General features: G+C 38.0%; 1 protein-coding gene across 12 annotated transcripts in view; it reads right to left on the bottom strand.

Moving 5' to 3' along the window:
- The window catches only part of RBMS3 (RNA binding motif single stranded interacting protein 3), a gene marked incomplete at its 3' end in the record, with an annotated part of 624,952 nt that overhangs the window by 112,696 nt on the left and 495,444 nt on the right, over window positions 1-16,812 (bottom strand). For all 12 annotated transcript variants that reach the window (XM_084902493.1, XM_084902500.1, XM_084902503.1 and 9 more), the window contains exons 8-9: window positions 11,554-11,600; window positions 1,534-1,630 (exon numbers count right to left, since the gene is read on the bottom strand). In XM_084902493.1, coding sequence (XP_084758619.1) covers window positions 1,534-1,630; window positions 11,554-11,600 — 144 coding nt within the window. The remainder of the gene's footprint in view (window positions 1-1,533; window positions 1,631-11,553; window positions 11,601-16,812) is intronic.

The raw sequence follows: 16,812 nt of genomic DNA, 5'->3' as shown, positions 1-16,812 counted from the left end.
TGTTTTATTCATGTCACCAAAGTGCTCCATACTGGGGCTCAATGGGTGGTCTTGGCTGAAACAGAGGCCAAGATTAGGGGGGTAGTGGGGAGGTTAAAGAAAAAAAAAGCCCCAAATACATATTACAACCAGGCAGGCCTGCGTGAGGAACAAAAAAAGGGAACAGCACCTGCACAGAGCCTCATCAGGGGTCCCAGGGAAAGGCAATTAGGAAATCAGTCATTCAGAGACCCGCGGATGCAATCCACACGAAAGTCTATTCTGTTCGCCCACCAACATGTATGAAGAATCTAAGTGCAGGAAATGAATGAAAATGAACTGCTTCAGGGGGGATCCGCTCAGAAAAAATGTGAATAGTCTCAAGTTTGATGCTCTGACAGCTGGGGCATCCCGAGATGAAGTATGTAGTGGCTGAATAAGGTGACGCTTAACTGAATTAGTAGCAGTCAGCAGCATCAGAGTGTTACCCATTGTAAAGCCCCTACCCCCATCCCCACCATCTGCACAATAGAGAGAAACACATGGTGTGCGTGCTCTTGCTCTCTCTCTCTCTCTCTCTCTCTCTCTCTCTCTCGCTCTCGCTCTCGCTCTCGCTCTTGCTCTCTCTCTTTCTCTCTCTCTCTCTCTCTCTCTCTTTCTCTCTCGCTCTCCCTCTCGCTCTCACTCTTGTTCTTTTCTCTTTCTCCAGAGTTTAGAAAAAATGACACTAGAAACTATGTAACATGAACAGCGATTTCTTCTTAGAATCAGAAGAATTGTCTGAGGAACACTATGAGGGAAAGAGAAGCAGAGAGTGATATCACATCGTGGATAACTCAAAAGAAGTAAGATAAGAAGTCGTTTTTAAGGGAGAAGTATGACTATTTCAATCCACCTGTGTACACAGAGTTAACTGGCTACAACATCTGTTTTAGGACACACACCGGTTCTTGGGTTTTCTTGTGTTTATGTGAAACCCCTGAGGTCCCCTTTGGCTCTTTAGGAACTGAGAATGAAGTCAGAACAGACAGGAGGAATCACTCTTTACCACTTTGATCATCTTTTCTATTTCCTGGGGGAAATGATTGAACATCAGTCCATGTAGTTTTACATGGATGCACAGGACAACTGTGACAAAGTGAGATGAAAATGGTAAAACGTGCCGGAGGAAGGGCAGGGGATGCGAGAAATGTGCTCTCAGAAAAAAACAATCTAGGAAGCGTGACAACCAAAACAACAGACAGCAAACAAAATCATTTCTCAGTGGTGAGAAAGACAGCGGTACTAAAGTTGTCTGGGCAGTAGCATAATCATGAAAACTCAGCAGGTGTTTTCTCAGAAGAATGAAAAGCAAGGTGGGTTTCATCATTCAGTGAAATAGATGCGAACAAGCCCTCGAAAGGGTAGACTAATTGGTGACTTGAGTACTACCACGTCAGGACGTGAGTCAAGTGTGCAAGGGCAATCTTTAAAAGCTCTACTGTGTCTTGGCCTCTATGGCGATTACCACTGTCAAGAGAGATCTCTCCTGAGGGGCGGGGAAATCAGACATACCTGGTATGTGGAGACAGGGGAAGCAGCAATGAATGGCGTGATAGATGTCTGTGGAATCATGCGGTTGGTTGCAATACTGTACGGTGAAGAATAAAATCTGCAAACAGAAAACAACAACAAAAGAAGAAGATTCATACAGCTGCCGAATGCCTGGCTGCTCAACAAATGCTACCAAGCACTTCTGGGGAAGACAGAGTTTTCCACCCTCACGTTTGCCCACCAACTCTGAACAGGAGCACCCAGGAGGTTTGTTGTATTGGACTCCACTAAGAGAAGTTAAGTCCTTCTGAACAGACAAGACAACTTGGAGTCATCTCATAAAATCGGCCACACACAATCTCTTATGCCAGGCAAGCGTGACTGTGTTTTAACCAACAGGGGGAGAAAAGCATCAGGCACTGTTTTGTTTTGGAAAGGCAATGCCATTTTAAAGCTCTTTGGAAAGAAAGGCAAAATGATAGTACCAAGCTTTCTAAAGGAGGCTGGTATTCCTTAAACACAAATTGCATCTATACCTTTTCACTGAAGAAACAGAATCAGCTCCAAGAGTTTTGGATAAGTTGTGTGAGGTATGTGATCATACTCTCATGCAAAAAACTAAGCTAAATACTTTCTCTGTGAGAAGAGAAGTGGACGATTTGTGTCTAGGTAGAGATTCAGTCATGGTGTTGGTGGAGATTCTGGATGTATGTGATATACTCCTGTAGACTCTGTAAAAAGCATTGCTTTTTCTAGTCCTTCATGTCCCTTCATTGAACAATGTAGAATGAATGATACTAGCAAATCAGGATTTCACAGATCAGAGGAAGATTATCCTTCCAGGGATCTACTGAAGAACAGATTCTAGATCCGAGATCAGTGACATACCCAACTTTGCTCAGATGTCGCCCTAGAGTCCACAAGGTACCCAATGCTCAAATTCCTCAGCCAGATTTAAAAACATGTTTCCTCCTTCTTCTCTCCCTGGTAAGTGAAATGGCCAGACCAAGAACAGACAAAACCAGGTTGCCTATGATGGAGTATTTCACTGATGGGAAGATATATTGAGAAAACGTGTACCAGCATCAGGGATAATGAAATCAGTGTTTTACTTTGCCATACTGTTAGTAAAAGTCAACTACTATCAACTACTACTTTAAAATTTTTAAAAAAGCATGACTGAGATTGGGCTTTTGGGGACAAAAGCTACATCAGACCTCAGGAGTCCCCATGACAAAAATCTCATGGGTTACCTTTCTAAAGATGCATTCCACAAGACCTCACATTGAATATAGAAAGGCTGGAATTCAAGTTTACCATTTAAGGCACATGTGTCAAACACAAGGCCCGCGGGCCAAATCCAGCCCGCCAGGCCTTGCAATGTGGCCTGCACCGCGCTGTCATCACTGCACTCCGCTGTCAGTTTATGACATTGTCAGTTTATGACTGTTCAGTAAACCATTCGGCCCGCGATTTAGGCTGGATTTTAGATTTTGGCCCCTTCTCTGATTGAGTTCGACACCCCTAATTTAAGGAATACATTCTTTGAGCATATAGTCTATAAAAGTCTCCAAGCAAGTATTATGGAACTATAGTGTCAAACTTACTTTATTAGCTCACAATAAGGATTATAGCATCATATTATTTTGGTTAAAATATAACTAACAATTATTCTTTACACATCCTTTCTATTCATACCCATCAGACCTCTAAATTTGTAGTTGTACAGTTTGAAAAAAACCTATTGACTACATACTGATTAGAATGAATAATTTTTAATAAAATGACAATACTAGTGGTAGCAAGAAATCAGAGAAGGTGTAATTCCTTGCTCGTGGAAATGGTACAGCCATTGTGAAAAACAGGTTGGAAGTTTCTTATAAGTTAAACATGCACATCACATATAACCCAATAACCCCACTGGTAGATATTAACTAAAGATAAATGGAAACATATGTCTGCACAAAATCCTTAATGCAAATGTTTACAGCAGGTTTACTGATACTTTCCCAAGGCTGGAAACAAGCCAAATATCCTTTAACTGTGACAATAAACAAACTGGTACATCTGTATATTGGACAGCTATTCAGCAATAAAAAGTAAAGAGCTACTGATTCATTTAATAGGATGAATCTTGAGTGAATTATGCTAAATGAAAGAAGTCAGACTCAAATGACTTGATATTTTATAATTCCATTTTTATCATAATATAGAAAATGCATAACTATAAAGGCAGAAAATAGATCAGTGGATGTCAAAGGCTGGGGTTTGGGGGTGGGGTTGACAACAGTGACACATGAGGGACTTTGGGGAAGTGATGTAATTCTTCTATATCTTGGTTGTTTGCTGCTTGAATGACTATGTGTTTGCCAGAACTCATTGAATTGTACACTACAAAGAATGAATACATATTCTATGTAAATAACACCTAATAAATCTGATGTTTAAAAGAAGTCAATTACTATGTAAGAAAACATCCACACTTCCATGTTTAAAACATTTTATTGAGCATATATCATGTGTAACAAAGATGGGGAAGACTCTAAAACATTCCTTATAATTTCTCTATTTAGATATCTAAATCGAATCTTATCTGTACATGAATCATTCTAAAACCCTCCAATTGCTTTCCATTGCAATGAGAATAAAAGTTTAATCCCTAGTATTAGCTAGCACAGTGGTCGGCAAGCTGTGGCTCGCAAGCCACCTGCGGCTCTTTGGCCCCATGAGTGTGGCTCTTCCACAAAATACCAAGGCCTGGGTGAGTCTATTTTGAAGAAATTGCATTAGAAGAAATTTAAGTTTAAAAAATTTGGCTCTCAAAAGAAATTTCAATCATTCTACTGTTGATATTTGGCTCTGTTGCCTAATGAGTTTGCCGACCACTGAACTAGCACAATGCATCTACCTCCCTCTCTAATATTTTCTCTTACTCCTCTCCCCTTAGCCAATTAGGATCCAACTGTACAAACCTTTTTGTCTCATGGTCCTGTCATTCTCACTCCCATCTTGATCACTGACTTTACAATTCTCTCTACCTATTATAGAATGTTCACTTCCCTAAGTCTTCCTTACCTCTTACTCATTATGGGGATCACTCAACTTTCACTTCTTCAGAGAGGCCTGAGCTAAAGTAGTAACCACCATCTCTGTCCCCATTGTTCTCTATTCCTTTCCTCATTGATTTTTTTCATTGCTCTTATCACTATCTGAACTAGTAATTAAAAACCAATTAGATTATCTTATGGGCTGAATGTGAGTGTCCCTCCACAATTCATATTGACATCCTAACACCCAGCGTGGTTATATTTGGAGATGGAGCCTCTGAGGAAGCAATTAAGGTTAAATGAGCTCAAGAGAGTGGGGTCCTGATCTGAAAGGATTAGTGTCCTTATAAGAAAAGACACTACAGAGTTCTTTCTCTCTCTCTCTCCCTCTCTCCCTCTCTCTCTCTCTCTCTCTCTCTCTCTCTCTCTCTCTCTCTTTCCCCTCCCTCACCCCCCGCCCCCTCGGTCTCTGTCTGTCTCTCTCCACACATACAGATGGAGGAAATGCCGTGTGAAGGCACAGTGAGAAGGCCAAGAATAGAGTCCTCATCAGAAATGAAATCTGCCAGACCTTGATCTTGGACTTCTCCTAAACCTGTAGGAAACAGGAATAGAACCCCGAGAAGATAGAGACCATCATCACATATTTATCAATGCTTCCTGGAGACTTAACTAATGCATGCTTTCAGCATGCATTGGGTCTTAGTAACTAGGGAAAATAGTCCTTTTCCAACAAAAATCATAGTTTGCCTTTAAAAATCTCCTTTAGCTCTTATCTTTAACAAGTCTTACTTATGAGGAAGTGAACAGAAGTATGTATTTTGGGCTCATAATGACATGAGAGGCACCCCACATGGTGATTAACTTCTATTAAAAACCCAGTTTCCGCCTTTTACACGAATGGAGCACACTGTGCATCGCATTTTAGTGTGGCTGGTTTATTTTGTAAAACGTACCGACTGGAGTATTAAAAGGGAAAGCAGTAAGGATTGGATTGACAGGCAGAGTTTACAGAAATTCTATGGGGAAAGCAGAGGGCAGACACATAAAGAAACCAGCCATCGAAATCAATACTAACAAAGGGAGCCCTTGGGTGGGGAGGGGGTCAATTGAATGCATTTTCATTCTATCTGCTCTAATCCTAGCCATCCAGCAAGAATGATGTTTCATACTTTCTCACAAGTTCCAATACTGCTGCTAAAGGCAGAGAGGATATCTTCCCAGACAATATCCTGGGAAGAAGGAATCAGCACACCGTCTTGATCCCCTAATCCTGGTATTCTGGTAGAAGCGCTTCCCAAGTCCAGACATAAACCAGATGAATGTACAAGAAACCCTTGCTTACACCATCACAGGAGAGGCTGCGACTGCATTGAAGGCTTAGCGATACGGCAGCTAAAAGAAAACACACAGGACCAGGCTCCACAAAGAAAACGGCAGCATGAGTTTCTCAACCTCCTCACTCTTCTCTCTCGGTCTCTGCCATGTACCTGTCATGATTTAAAATGACTTTCCCATAACCAGCACATAAGAAAAAAAAATCCAAATAAAACTTCAAGCATAACTGTTCTGTTCCTGGGGAACAGGAAAGAGAAACCCAACAAAACGAAGGTCATTCTAACCATGGGACTTTATGCTCTTTGTATCTGCTACATAGGCACTCTGCTTTGCGAAGGCTGTAGCAGAGAATACTGGGAATGGATTCTTTCACAAACTGTTTTCCTGGGAACACAGTTGACTCTCTTACGAGATATTTCTTGGCCACAATTCACATAGCATTTTGTGTGTGACAAGCATTCCTTTTATACTGTGCCCAGTGGTTCTAATTTGGAAGTGATTTTGCTCCCCAGGGGACGCTTGGCAGGGTCTGGAGACATTTTTGGTTGTCACAACTAGGATGGGAGGGGGAGACCGCTACCTAATATGTAGAGGTCTGCAGGGCTGCTAACCATCTGACCAGGCACAGGGCAGCTCCCACACTCCCACTTATCTGATCACAACATCAATCGTGCTGAGGCTGAGAAACCCTACTTTTTTTTATTCCTAAACCCTAGGTATAAAAACGAGTTACTTCCAGAGAGGTTTCACATGAACAAAATACCAGATGCCAAAGTGGCTCAAAGAAGGTAACTAAGTGCGACCTGTCTGTCTATGGATTTCTAAGCTGGGGCATTCATTAAAAAAATGGAATATTTTTAAAAGAATGCAAAGAGTTACTCGGTTCCCTGACATTGAAGGCAAGGGGCCTCTACAAGTCCAGGAAACGCAAGTCTAGGTCACTAACGGGACATTATCCTGTCTGCAGAAAAGTAATCTTCAGGGGATTTGGCAGTCAGTAGGAATATGGGGAAATCTCAGTGCACTGACAATAAAAGTAACATGAATATATCGATAACTCCAGGGTAGAATGTCTTTTATAGTAGAAAAATCACACCAAATCCTATTTGCACACTGAAATAAACAGCACCGGCTTGTCTTTTTCTGTCTGTGGGCAACACTGTTAGTCAGAACCGCGAATACTGTCCTCAGGGTAATACTGTAGCATAAGATTAATAAGTTATTGGTCATTTTTACTGTAATGCCAATGTACCCTTCACATTTGATTTCTGTGCTAGTGTAATAAGACAAGGTTTCTGCATCACTTAATATCAAATGCCCATATAAAATAGCCGGCAAACCAATGCTATAGAACACATTATTTCCCATATCTCTCCCAAGAATGCATTTTATTCAAGACAGACGATCCAAGAGCCTTCTACACAGCGTCCTGTGCCCTAATAAAAAGGCACAGGGAAGATGAGATTTTGAAAAGAGGGATGGATAATTTCCCACCACCCACACTCATATTTTAAAGTGATAGAATTTGATATGGGACTGCTAAAAAAGCAAGAGGGCAACAGTAATAACAAATTATGGAGTTATACTGTATAGCTTTGAAAAAGCAGGGACTTTTTATTATTATTCTCATACGTTCATCTCTGAAAAAAACTATAGTTTTACTTTTCCATTGTGACCCAGACACTTCTTCACTATAACTCTCAAAGCCTTAGATAGAAGGGACACTGAACTTTTTTAAAATATTAAATAATATTTTGGATAGATCCAAGCAGATGACAAAACTGACATTTTCTGTTGCCCAAATGTAAATAGCACAGATTTACCATGGTCCACATTTACTACTGTATGTTTTTTATCGGCTAAAAATATCAAGCTAAATATGGGAATATTTATTTCAGCTTTATATTGCTTATTAATGTGGGGAATTCAGAACATTTAACTCTTCAGACAATTTGTGTAGCTACTAGCAATAACCCCGACATGCATTTGCTTATGATACTCAGAAAACCCTATGGCTGAGTGTATAGCTACAGTATACCATGGAGTCATCAAATAGGTGCTCTAACTATGACATGGGCATCTACAAGAGAAAAAGACAGTGCTATGTCTCATGAAGAAGCTTTATAATCTCCTGTTAGAATGCCTATTCTTTGTGGTCTTATAGCCTTAATTATTTTTCTTTTTGAGAACAATATAAAAACACAAACAGTGAAAATTAAGTCCCTATCACTCCTATTTCCACTGGCTTTCTCCAGAGAACTGCTCTAACCATTTGCTGTGACCCTTTTAGAAGTATTTTATACATATGAAATTAATCTATATCCATATCTCATACTACTCCATGATTCCATCAAATAACATTTCCATTATATCTTGCACTATAATTGTCTACATGTCCATTGTCCTTGATATGATGCAAAATTTTTTTTCCCAAATATGTGTCATCAAAATGATTTTTAAAAGAGCAACAGATAGATATTCTAAAGAAAAAAAGTTTGTTAAACTAAACTGAATCAGCATGAAGAAGTGTTTAATAATATTATCTGGGTAAGAATGAGTTGCAACTTTATAGTTGAATACCATTTGTTCTATGTAAAATGGGACCAGTTTCATTCCTACAGTAATAAATATTTCTATTTCTGTTAGGTTACTGCTCTGTGAGGAAGGTTTAAATGTTAGGTGGAATACAGCAATATAAATAGGGAATAAAATACTTTATTCTGGATTTATACTAGATTCCTCAATAAACTAACTTATCTAAATCAGATTCTATACCTCTAAAAGGCATGCACTAATGTTAACTCAAGGGACAGTACATTAAGAATATTTGTGGTTATTTTGACATCTTACATGCATAGAAATGATTGTTCTGCTAGTTTCTTTTTTGGAAATTTTGTAAATAGATAATAAAACCAAAGATGAGCAAAACATTTTAAAAATCATCTATATGAAGTATGAAATGAATATTAATTAGCTTCTATCATCTTTTTTCAATTTTATTAAATAACATGTTTATCTTCTTGTCACAATGGATAGTCTAAGGCTCCCATAATTTCATTCTTAATCTAGGATATGAGAAAGTCATGGGAAGTTGGTAAGTTCTGAGTGAAACTAGAGGTTGTATTTAAGGAGAATCAGATTAAGGCATTACATGGGGACAGAGTGGGTTGATGTCGGGAAGGGAAATGGTTCTAATGCCAACTAGCTGGAGCCAAATAGATGTCATCAGTGACATTTCTATTTCTGAGTTGGCATGCGCAATGCTAGGTTAAACAGTCTATAAAGATGAATAACACATGGGACCTGCTTTCATTAATAGTCCAGAGGGAAATAAATGCCAGGGTCAATGGCTGCATGATAAAAAGACTCAAACGTATCACGGAAACATCAAATATAGTGCAACGGTGGCATCCACATTTTCACTAATGATTACACTCTACCATTTAGGATGTCTTTAATCCTTACAAGTCTTAGGAAAAGGTACTGTTACTGTTGTCTCCTCTTTCACAGAAGAGGAAGACAACTTGCCCACTTCTGGTGATTGACAGCATTTGGATGCATATTTGGGCAGGCTGGTTCTGGAGTCTATACTCTTAACCACTTCTTATACTGCTTCTCTTATGACTAATTACGTAACCAGCTCTTCCAGGTATAATGTGATGTTGTTCTTTAAATGAGAGCTGTATACAAAGAAAGAGAGAAAGAAAGGAAAAAAGAAAAAAAAGGGAGAGAGTAAAGGAGAAAGAAAGGGAGAGAGGGACAGAGGGAGGGAAGAAGAGGGGGGGAAAAGAGGAAGAGGGAGATGAAGAGGGAGAGGAGGGGGAGAGAGAGAGGGACAGAGAGACAGAGAGACAGAGAGAAACAGAGACAGAGACAGAGAGAGATTACCATGCCTGAGACCCAAGCAGACAGAATTCCATGAATAAGACGACACAGAAAAGTAAAGTTGTGAGATATTCTGAGAATCACAGAAGGTCCAGTTCAGTTTCAGAACCAAATCACGTAGTTCTTTTTGTGCCACTTTTGGAAGCTCTAAATTTGTTCTCAGATAGTAAAATCCACCAAATACTTTAAATCTAGCAGGTAGATGATTCCTAAGATCATATTTTGCTTTTAAAAAATTACTGAAAAAGCAATGTGAAAATGGTTTGGAGAGTTATGGTAGAGACAGGTAAAAGTTTAGCACAGCTAGAGAATGATGAATGAATGAACTCAACAAGTAGCAAGGGGGATGGGATGAGTGTTGAAGCTATAGTTCAAAGATATATCGAATAAGTCTTAATGACCAATTTGATCATAAAGAATGTTGGAGAAGAGAAAAAAATAGAGAACTGGAGTTATCAGTCTAAATGATTTTAGAGTGAATTAAAAAAACAATTTGATATTTGTTTTTCATTTGCATTAGTTTGGTTTATATTATGAAGAGTTGATAAGGTAAATGACCTATTTGGGACATATAAAGATATCAAGTACCTATACCTAATAAGTTGTTAGAAACACAGGTAATAAATCTGTGTATCTGGTTATGAAATTGAAGACCAGACCTGGGAGTCTTCAGTTCCTAAAACCAAGAGCAGTGGATGAGATCACCAGAAAGAAGATAGTGAAAAAAAGACTAAGCTATGAGAAAGATGAGCTAAAGTAAGCAGAAAAGATGGAAAAAGAAGATACTGAAAGATCAGTAAGAGTGGGGAGCAAAGAGGATCAGCAAAGGAAGGAGTTGCGGGATCCAAGAGAAAAATTTTAGGAAGCTATAAGTGGTTTAAAAAATATGCTAACTGAGGCAAGATTTCAAATAGAAGGCTAAAAAAGTTACAGTTGCAAATGGAAAATTCAGAGATCATTGAGGGCATCAGCAAGGGAAACTCCAGTAAAGTTTGAGACCAGACTTCAGAATCTAATGGGATTCATTAGAGAAGAATACAGGAAGACAGAATGTATAGAAGACTGAAGTTGTGTACCTGTGAAAAGAAGGGAGTGATATGAGTATATCTGTAGTCTGATAAGAATGTTCAATGTACATTGCACAGGAAGATATTGAAGGCAGGGATGGATTGATGGAATACATTCTGTATCAGAAGAGAGTACATGAAATCAATGGGTATCTTCAGCATTTAAAAAAAAATTTGTTTCATGAGGGAAATATTCATTATTGTAAGTATCTAATAGCCACTAACTGTTGAAATAGTTCAAAGAATCCAACAATATACTGTTAAGAGAATACACAGATAAAGACATATCACATAGCAGGTGATCGAAGATGAAGAGATATATATATCAGTCTAAGGCAATAGGGCACAGAGATGGTACCTGCAGGAGAAGGGAGAAATGTTCCCTGTCTACTAGACATTGGCACCACCCTGAGTTCACCTTTGGCTGCTCAGACTGGGAGCTGAAACTTCACTCTTTCCCCTTTCAGTTTGTAATAAATAAGGACAGTTCCAGAGAGAACATATAGCATCTAATATGGGCAGAGGCATTGTGAGAATGGGTGACATGGGAGAGTCTCTTAAATACAATGGCGAGAAATGTTTGGTTTACCGTTTTTGTTTAGAGATTTAAAATAAAAGACAGATTTGAACATTTTTCTTCCATTCTGATTTCAGAGCTCAAAGACATCTTAGTAATTAGAGACGAGAAAATGTGGGTTACTTACCCATTTTGTATGGCAGCTGTGGGGTCATAGGTCAGAGCCATGCCAGCCTGCATAGAAGAGGGAGAGGAGAGAAAACAGATCTTAACATTTTTATTGTGGTAGCCCAGGCTTTCACTCCACACAAAGACTTTTATCTTTACTTTCCTTGATTTAAGTTTATTTTCTCCTACACATTTCTCCATTGACAAGACAAGCATTTTTATTATCCACACACCAGAATCCACTAGTGAGTTGGGGAGTTTATATTATGCATCCAGACAAACCAAGGCACAATGCAGCTTGAAGGATTTCCATTTCTACTTCATAAACCATTTGCTGTCTAATCTGGTATCCTTATAATTCCTCACTATTGTCAAAACCACCTATTGTACATCTCATGGCAAAAAAAAAAAAAAAAAAAGTAAGGCTGAATCCTGAGGTCAGAACAAAAAATAAAAGCTCCTTAAAATGCATTAGACCTTTTAGCAGAAACTGGTTTGGCTCAGCGGTAGAGCATCGGTCTGCGGACTGAAGGGTCCCGGGTTCGATTCCGGTCAAGGGCATGTACATTGGTTGCAGGCACATTCCCGGTAGGGGGTGTGCAAGAGGCAGCTGGTCGATGTTTCTCTCATCGATGTTTCTAGATCTCTCTCTCCCTTCCTCTCTGTAAAAAAAAAAATCAATAAAACATATTTTTAAAAAATGCATTAGACCTTTTAGAAGAAAATGTTAAGAAATATTTATATTAAAATAGATCTTATGCCTCAGGGGTATGTAGGTAATGAGCCATAGAGTGCTTGTCCAGTACCTGTCCTACTAAGAGTGGTAGAAAAGGAAAGTCATTTGCATCTGATGGAAATTCTTGGCCTGGTGGCTAATAAGGAAGTGGTTTTATTCTGTTTCTAAGAAGAAAACTACCTCTGGAAAACTACGTCTTGGCAACTGACAATATTTTGAGAAAAGAATAGAAACTTTCATGATTGCTGATTCACAGCTTACCTTATCCCTTCCTACACATCATCACACTTGATCCTCACAAAATCCAGTAAGTAGGCAGGAGAATATTTTCTCCATTTTATTATATTTGAAAACGCTGGTGCAAACACAGAGAGATCCAAAGTCACTTGGAGAGGTCAAGTGGCTTGCTCAAGGTCACATGTTTGACAGCAGAACCTGATTCCAACCAAAGTCTTCAGATGTGGGCTCTGCTGTAACCTTGACCTAGGAATTAAATGAGATCTGAGGATCATCTCTAAAGATGTGCAGCGGGAACTTTCTCTGTGGTCCTATGGGCAGACCACCCTTTGTTTCCCAGGACTGCATCACTTAGTGTGAGCAGAAAGAGGATATAGAATGAAATTTAAAACTTACTAGGTTGTTTTTTTTTCCTCTTTTGAAATTTAAAAGTGAATTAGATCAATGTCAATTCCCTGGCTTTGTTAGTTACCTATAATTACCAAAGATATAACCATTGGGTGAAATGAGGTGAGGGGTAAACAAAACCTCCCTTTTCATTTCTTTTGTAATTTTTGTGAATCTATAACTATTTCAAAATTAAAAGTAAGACAAAAAATGTAAATGATCTTTGAGAACTTTTTATTTTTATTTATTTATTATTTTTTTTTTTTTTTAGAGAATAAGAAAAATCATTAAAACTTTAAAGAAAAGAAGAAAGAGCTTTTGTTTTTGAGCTTTTTCCAGTTGGATGAAGGTGGTTTTCCTGTTAGGCTTGCTGAATTCCTCAGATTTAGCACATAACTGAAACATAAATCCTCCAGCTTTCTAGGATAGGACTTGAAGTCTGGTATGACATGCTGCAGTCAAGCTTAGATTATATGCATTATTTCCCCTAAATAATAATTTTTAAATTATTACTGAGATTGGTATGAGGAACAAACCTGTAGAGCCAAATACGAATTGGATTAGCATACAGCGAGCATGCATAAATTGAAACGGAGATTGCAAACAAAACTGAATGACTCAGGAGTTAATAGAGGAGCACTGAGAACACATGTTTAATGATAACTGTATCTTACTCAGGTTAAAGAAATAAGACAACCAATAATATGACAGGCAGGGGGGAACAGGAAATGAGATAAGAATAAAAGAGGAGAAACAAAGGTAGCCCTTTTTTTTTTTTTTTTTTTTTTTTTTTTTTTGCCACTGGTGTAAACACATAGAGATCCAAAGTCTAAATTCTTTCCAGGGGTGGGGCCTCTACTTTATGACTGGCAAGAGGAAGGTCCCCGCTTGAAGATTTCCCAGAATGGAGAGGTCCAGGTGAGCTGAAACTCCTTGGTCCTGAATGCTATTGGGGATAGTAGTAAAAACAGTCTATTTGGGATGAGACTTCTCTCTTAAAAGCACTAAGCTTCTTTCCCCTAACTTACCCAAGAGGTCACACCAGGGCCGAATGACAAAAATAGGCTTTATACTCAATAGAGATATTGTCAGTTCACGAGAAATTAAGAGTAAACAGCATAGCTTCAGTCTCCCAACCACACCAAATGGTTAAAATCCTAGGGGATTTATCAGAAGCTTTTATTTGTCAACCCCACATTTACTTCTTTTCCTTGCACTTATTTCCCAGGAGTGCTCAAATCCAATGTTATCTAGCCTTTCTTGAATTATAAAATTTCTTGAACATTCTCTTCCAATATGTATTTATTCTGGCAACTCTAGGTATGTTTTATTTTCTTTCATATTTTAATTGAATTCCTCAAGGATTTTCATTAACCAATAAGGTCTACCTAGGAATGCAGTAATTATCAATGCATTCTAGTTGTTCAATACATATTTGACCATTAGAAAGGCTAAGTTGGCCTCTTCCTCCATCCTACAGCTCCATCCATCTTTCAGAAGATGGGCAAGAACTGAAAAATGGCACATGGTTCAGTGGAAAGAATATTATGTTTTGGATCTGGATTTAGGTCTTTGCTCTGTTACTTTCTAGCAATGTAGCCTTGGGCAAATTATTTAACCTACTTGAGCCTTCCTTTCCTTAACTGTTAAGTGGTAGAGTAACACTTACCTCATCAGATTGTTGTGTGAAATTTAAATGAGATTATGTTTGTAAAAGACTCAGCTCAGAGCCTGGAGACAAGACATACACATAAATATTATAATACAAAGCTAGAAGTGGTAAGAGTCATATGAGTGGTACAGATGAGGTATGGGAGTGGGGGTATGATTAGGGATGATACTTGGAGTAGGTAAAGCTGAGTGGAGCCTTGAAAGATTATTAGGATTTCCACAAAATGGAGATGAGTGGTGGAGGCCTGATCAAGCAAAAGGAGTAGTATGGAAAACAGTGTGTAAATAAAAATGGCAAGGTGAGTGACCCACCTGCAGTAGAACCCTGGAGGGAGCAATGGGAAATAAGACTCCAAAGGAAAGGAGGGATCATCTTGACTGCCTGGCTCCTCTTGGGGAGCCACTGAACATTTTTGAGCAAGAAAATTACAAGTCAAAGAGGGACTGGACAACAAGAAACAGTATGAGCCTCCAGGAAAACTGGGTAAATCCGAAGCAATGAACGATGGGAATAGGCACTTGGGGACAGGGAAGTGGAAAGAATCTAAGGCGAGACTGTCATTGCAAAAGGATAGGGAATAAAAACATGGTTCACCTACTTCATGATTTTGCCTAGGGACAGTCCTGCCTCTCAGTACCTTTGGTAAGAGGAGACAAGAGATAGCATGAAGTCATATGCATTTGGAACATTTTGGGTAATAAATCAAGGCACGGGTTCAACAGAAGGTTGTTTGAACTTCATCTGTTGGCTGAACATCATAACACAACAGCGGACACTTGACCTGGTTTTCTTTTCATGTGTAATAGGTTGCTGAATTATAATTCTAGGGTGGTCTGAATGCAGATTTTCATTCAATTTCCTTTTGTTTCCTTCCATTTAGGTAAAAAAGAAAATCAATTTTGCTGCTCTGTCTAGCTACTTTTATACTAAACTAGAACCGTGAAATCATCATTATGTAATTGCCAAATTTTATGGCATGTTTACAAACTCTGGAGTCACACAAAAATAAAATAATTTGGAACAAAGTGAAAATGTCACACTACATATGCATAAAACTGATATTTAATCCTGTCAATCTTTTTTTAAAGGCTTTTAGATTAACAAATAACTTCCATTTCTCAAGTTCACATTTTTGTGTGCTAGAGGTGATTATAATTTATTTAAAACAAAAGGGCATTTTTCAGCAGCAGATGAATTTTGGCTTAGTATTTTGACCATAATAGAATATATCTAGACCTACCTTATAGAGTCTACACTAAAGAGCTAAATATTTTGGAAGAAATATAAAAATATGGCTTATTGGAGAAATTAGGGCTTCGTAATACTTTTTAATATTATAGGAAATTCATTAAGATACATTAGATTGACTTTGGAGCTAAACATTTGTTATTCATGACTTTAAATAATTAACAGGTTAAATGAAGAGGTAAGAAATATAGAAATACAAAGCAGAGGATCATTGGCTTTAACAAAGGCAAGAAAAAAGGTAGGCTGGTAGAATTGTTTTGACCACTTTTCAAATTATTTTTACACTGTAATGTGAACAGGGATAAAAAAAAAAAAAAGTTTGAGGCAGTAAAGTTCAGACAGACATACATTGAAATTCCTGGAAACTGAAACGTTAATGTTTTACTAGTAGCCTAACATTTCTCCTTTTTTCTAAATTTTGTCCTGACATATGAGTCATCAAAATTGGATGAGTTACCGATGAATAAACCCAAAGATTTCCAATCTTCTGTGATCAGCTTTAAAGCAACACTTTAGTAAACATGTGGTGAATATTGCATATTTTAGTAAATACTGGGTAACAAATTATCATGAGATGAGTTCAAGAATGCAAAGAAGAAATTTTCTTGATGTCATTTCTTGTAACCATTTTAGCAATATTTACAACTGTTGGTTGGTAATGGTTAAATCACTAAATAAGATGACTTAAAAGGGAGTTTGTGTAAAGAGGCTTGAAAATGTGTTATACATGTTTAGGTACTGCTTGTATAGCAAAGTCTCACTTGGCTTATATTTATCAGTATTTCTCTGTAGAAAACATACCTTTTAGTGTTGAAGTCACCATACAAAATTATGTGTACATATGTGTCAACAAATAAAATTTAAAAAATTAAAATCTGACTAGAAATAAAAGATTAATTTCAACAGGGGTAAATGTGAAAGTGCTGGGGCATAAGAATATAAATGAGAGTTTTTTCCTTTCATATATATATTTTTTCTCTTTTAAGTTGTATATAATG

The sequence above is a fragment of the Pipistrellus hanaki genome (genome assembly GCF_964339955.1).
Source record: "Pipistrellus hanaki genome assembly, chromosome: 13".
In the NCBI taxonomy this organism is placed as follows: Eukaryota; Metazoa; Chordata; class Mammalia; order Chiroptera; family Vespertilionidae; genus Pipistrellus; species Pipistrellus hanaki.
The sequence above is the reverse complement of the archived record's forward strand: the minus strand, read 5'-3'. Positions and strand labels throughout refer to the sequence as shown.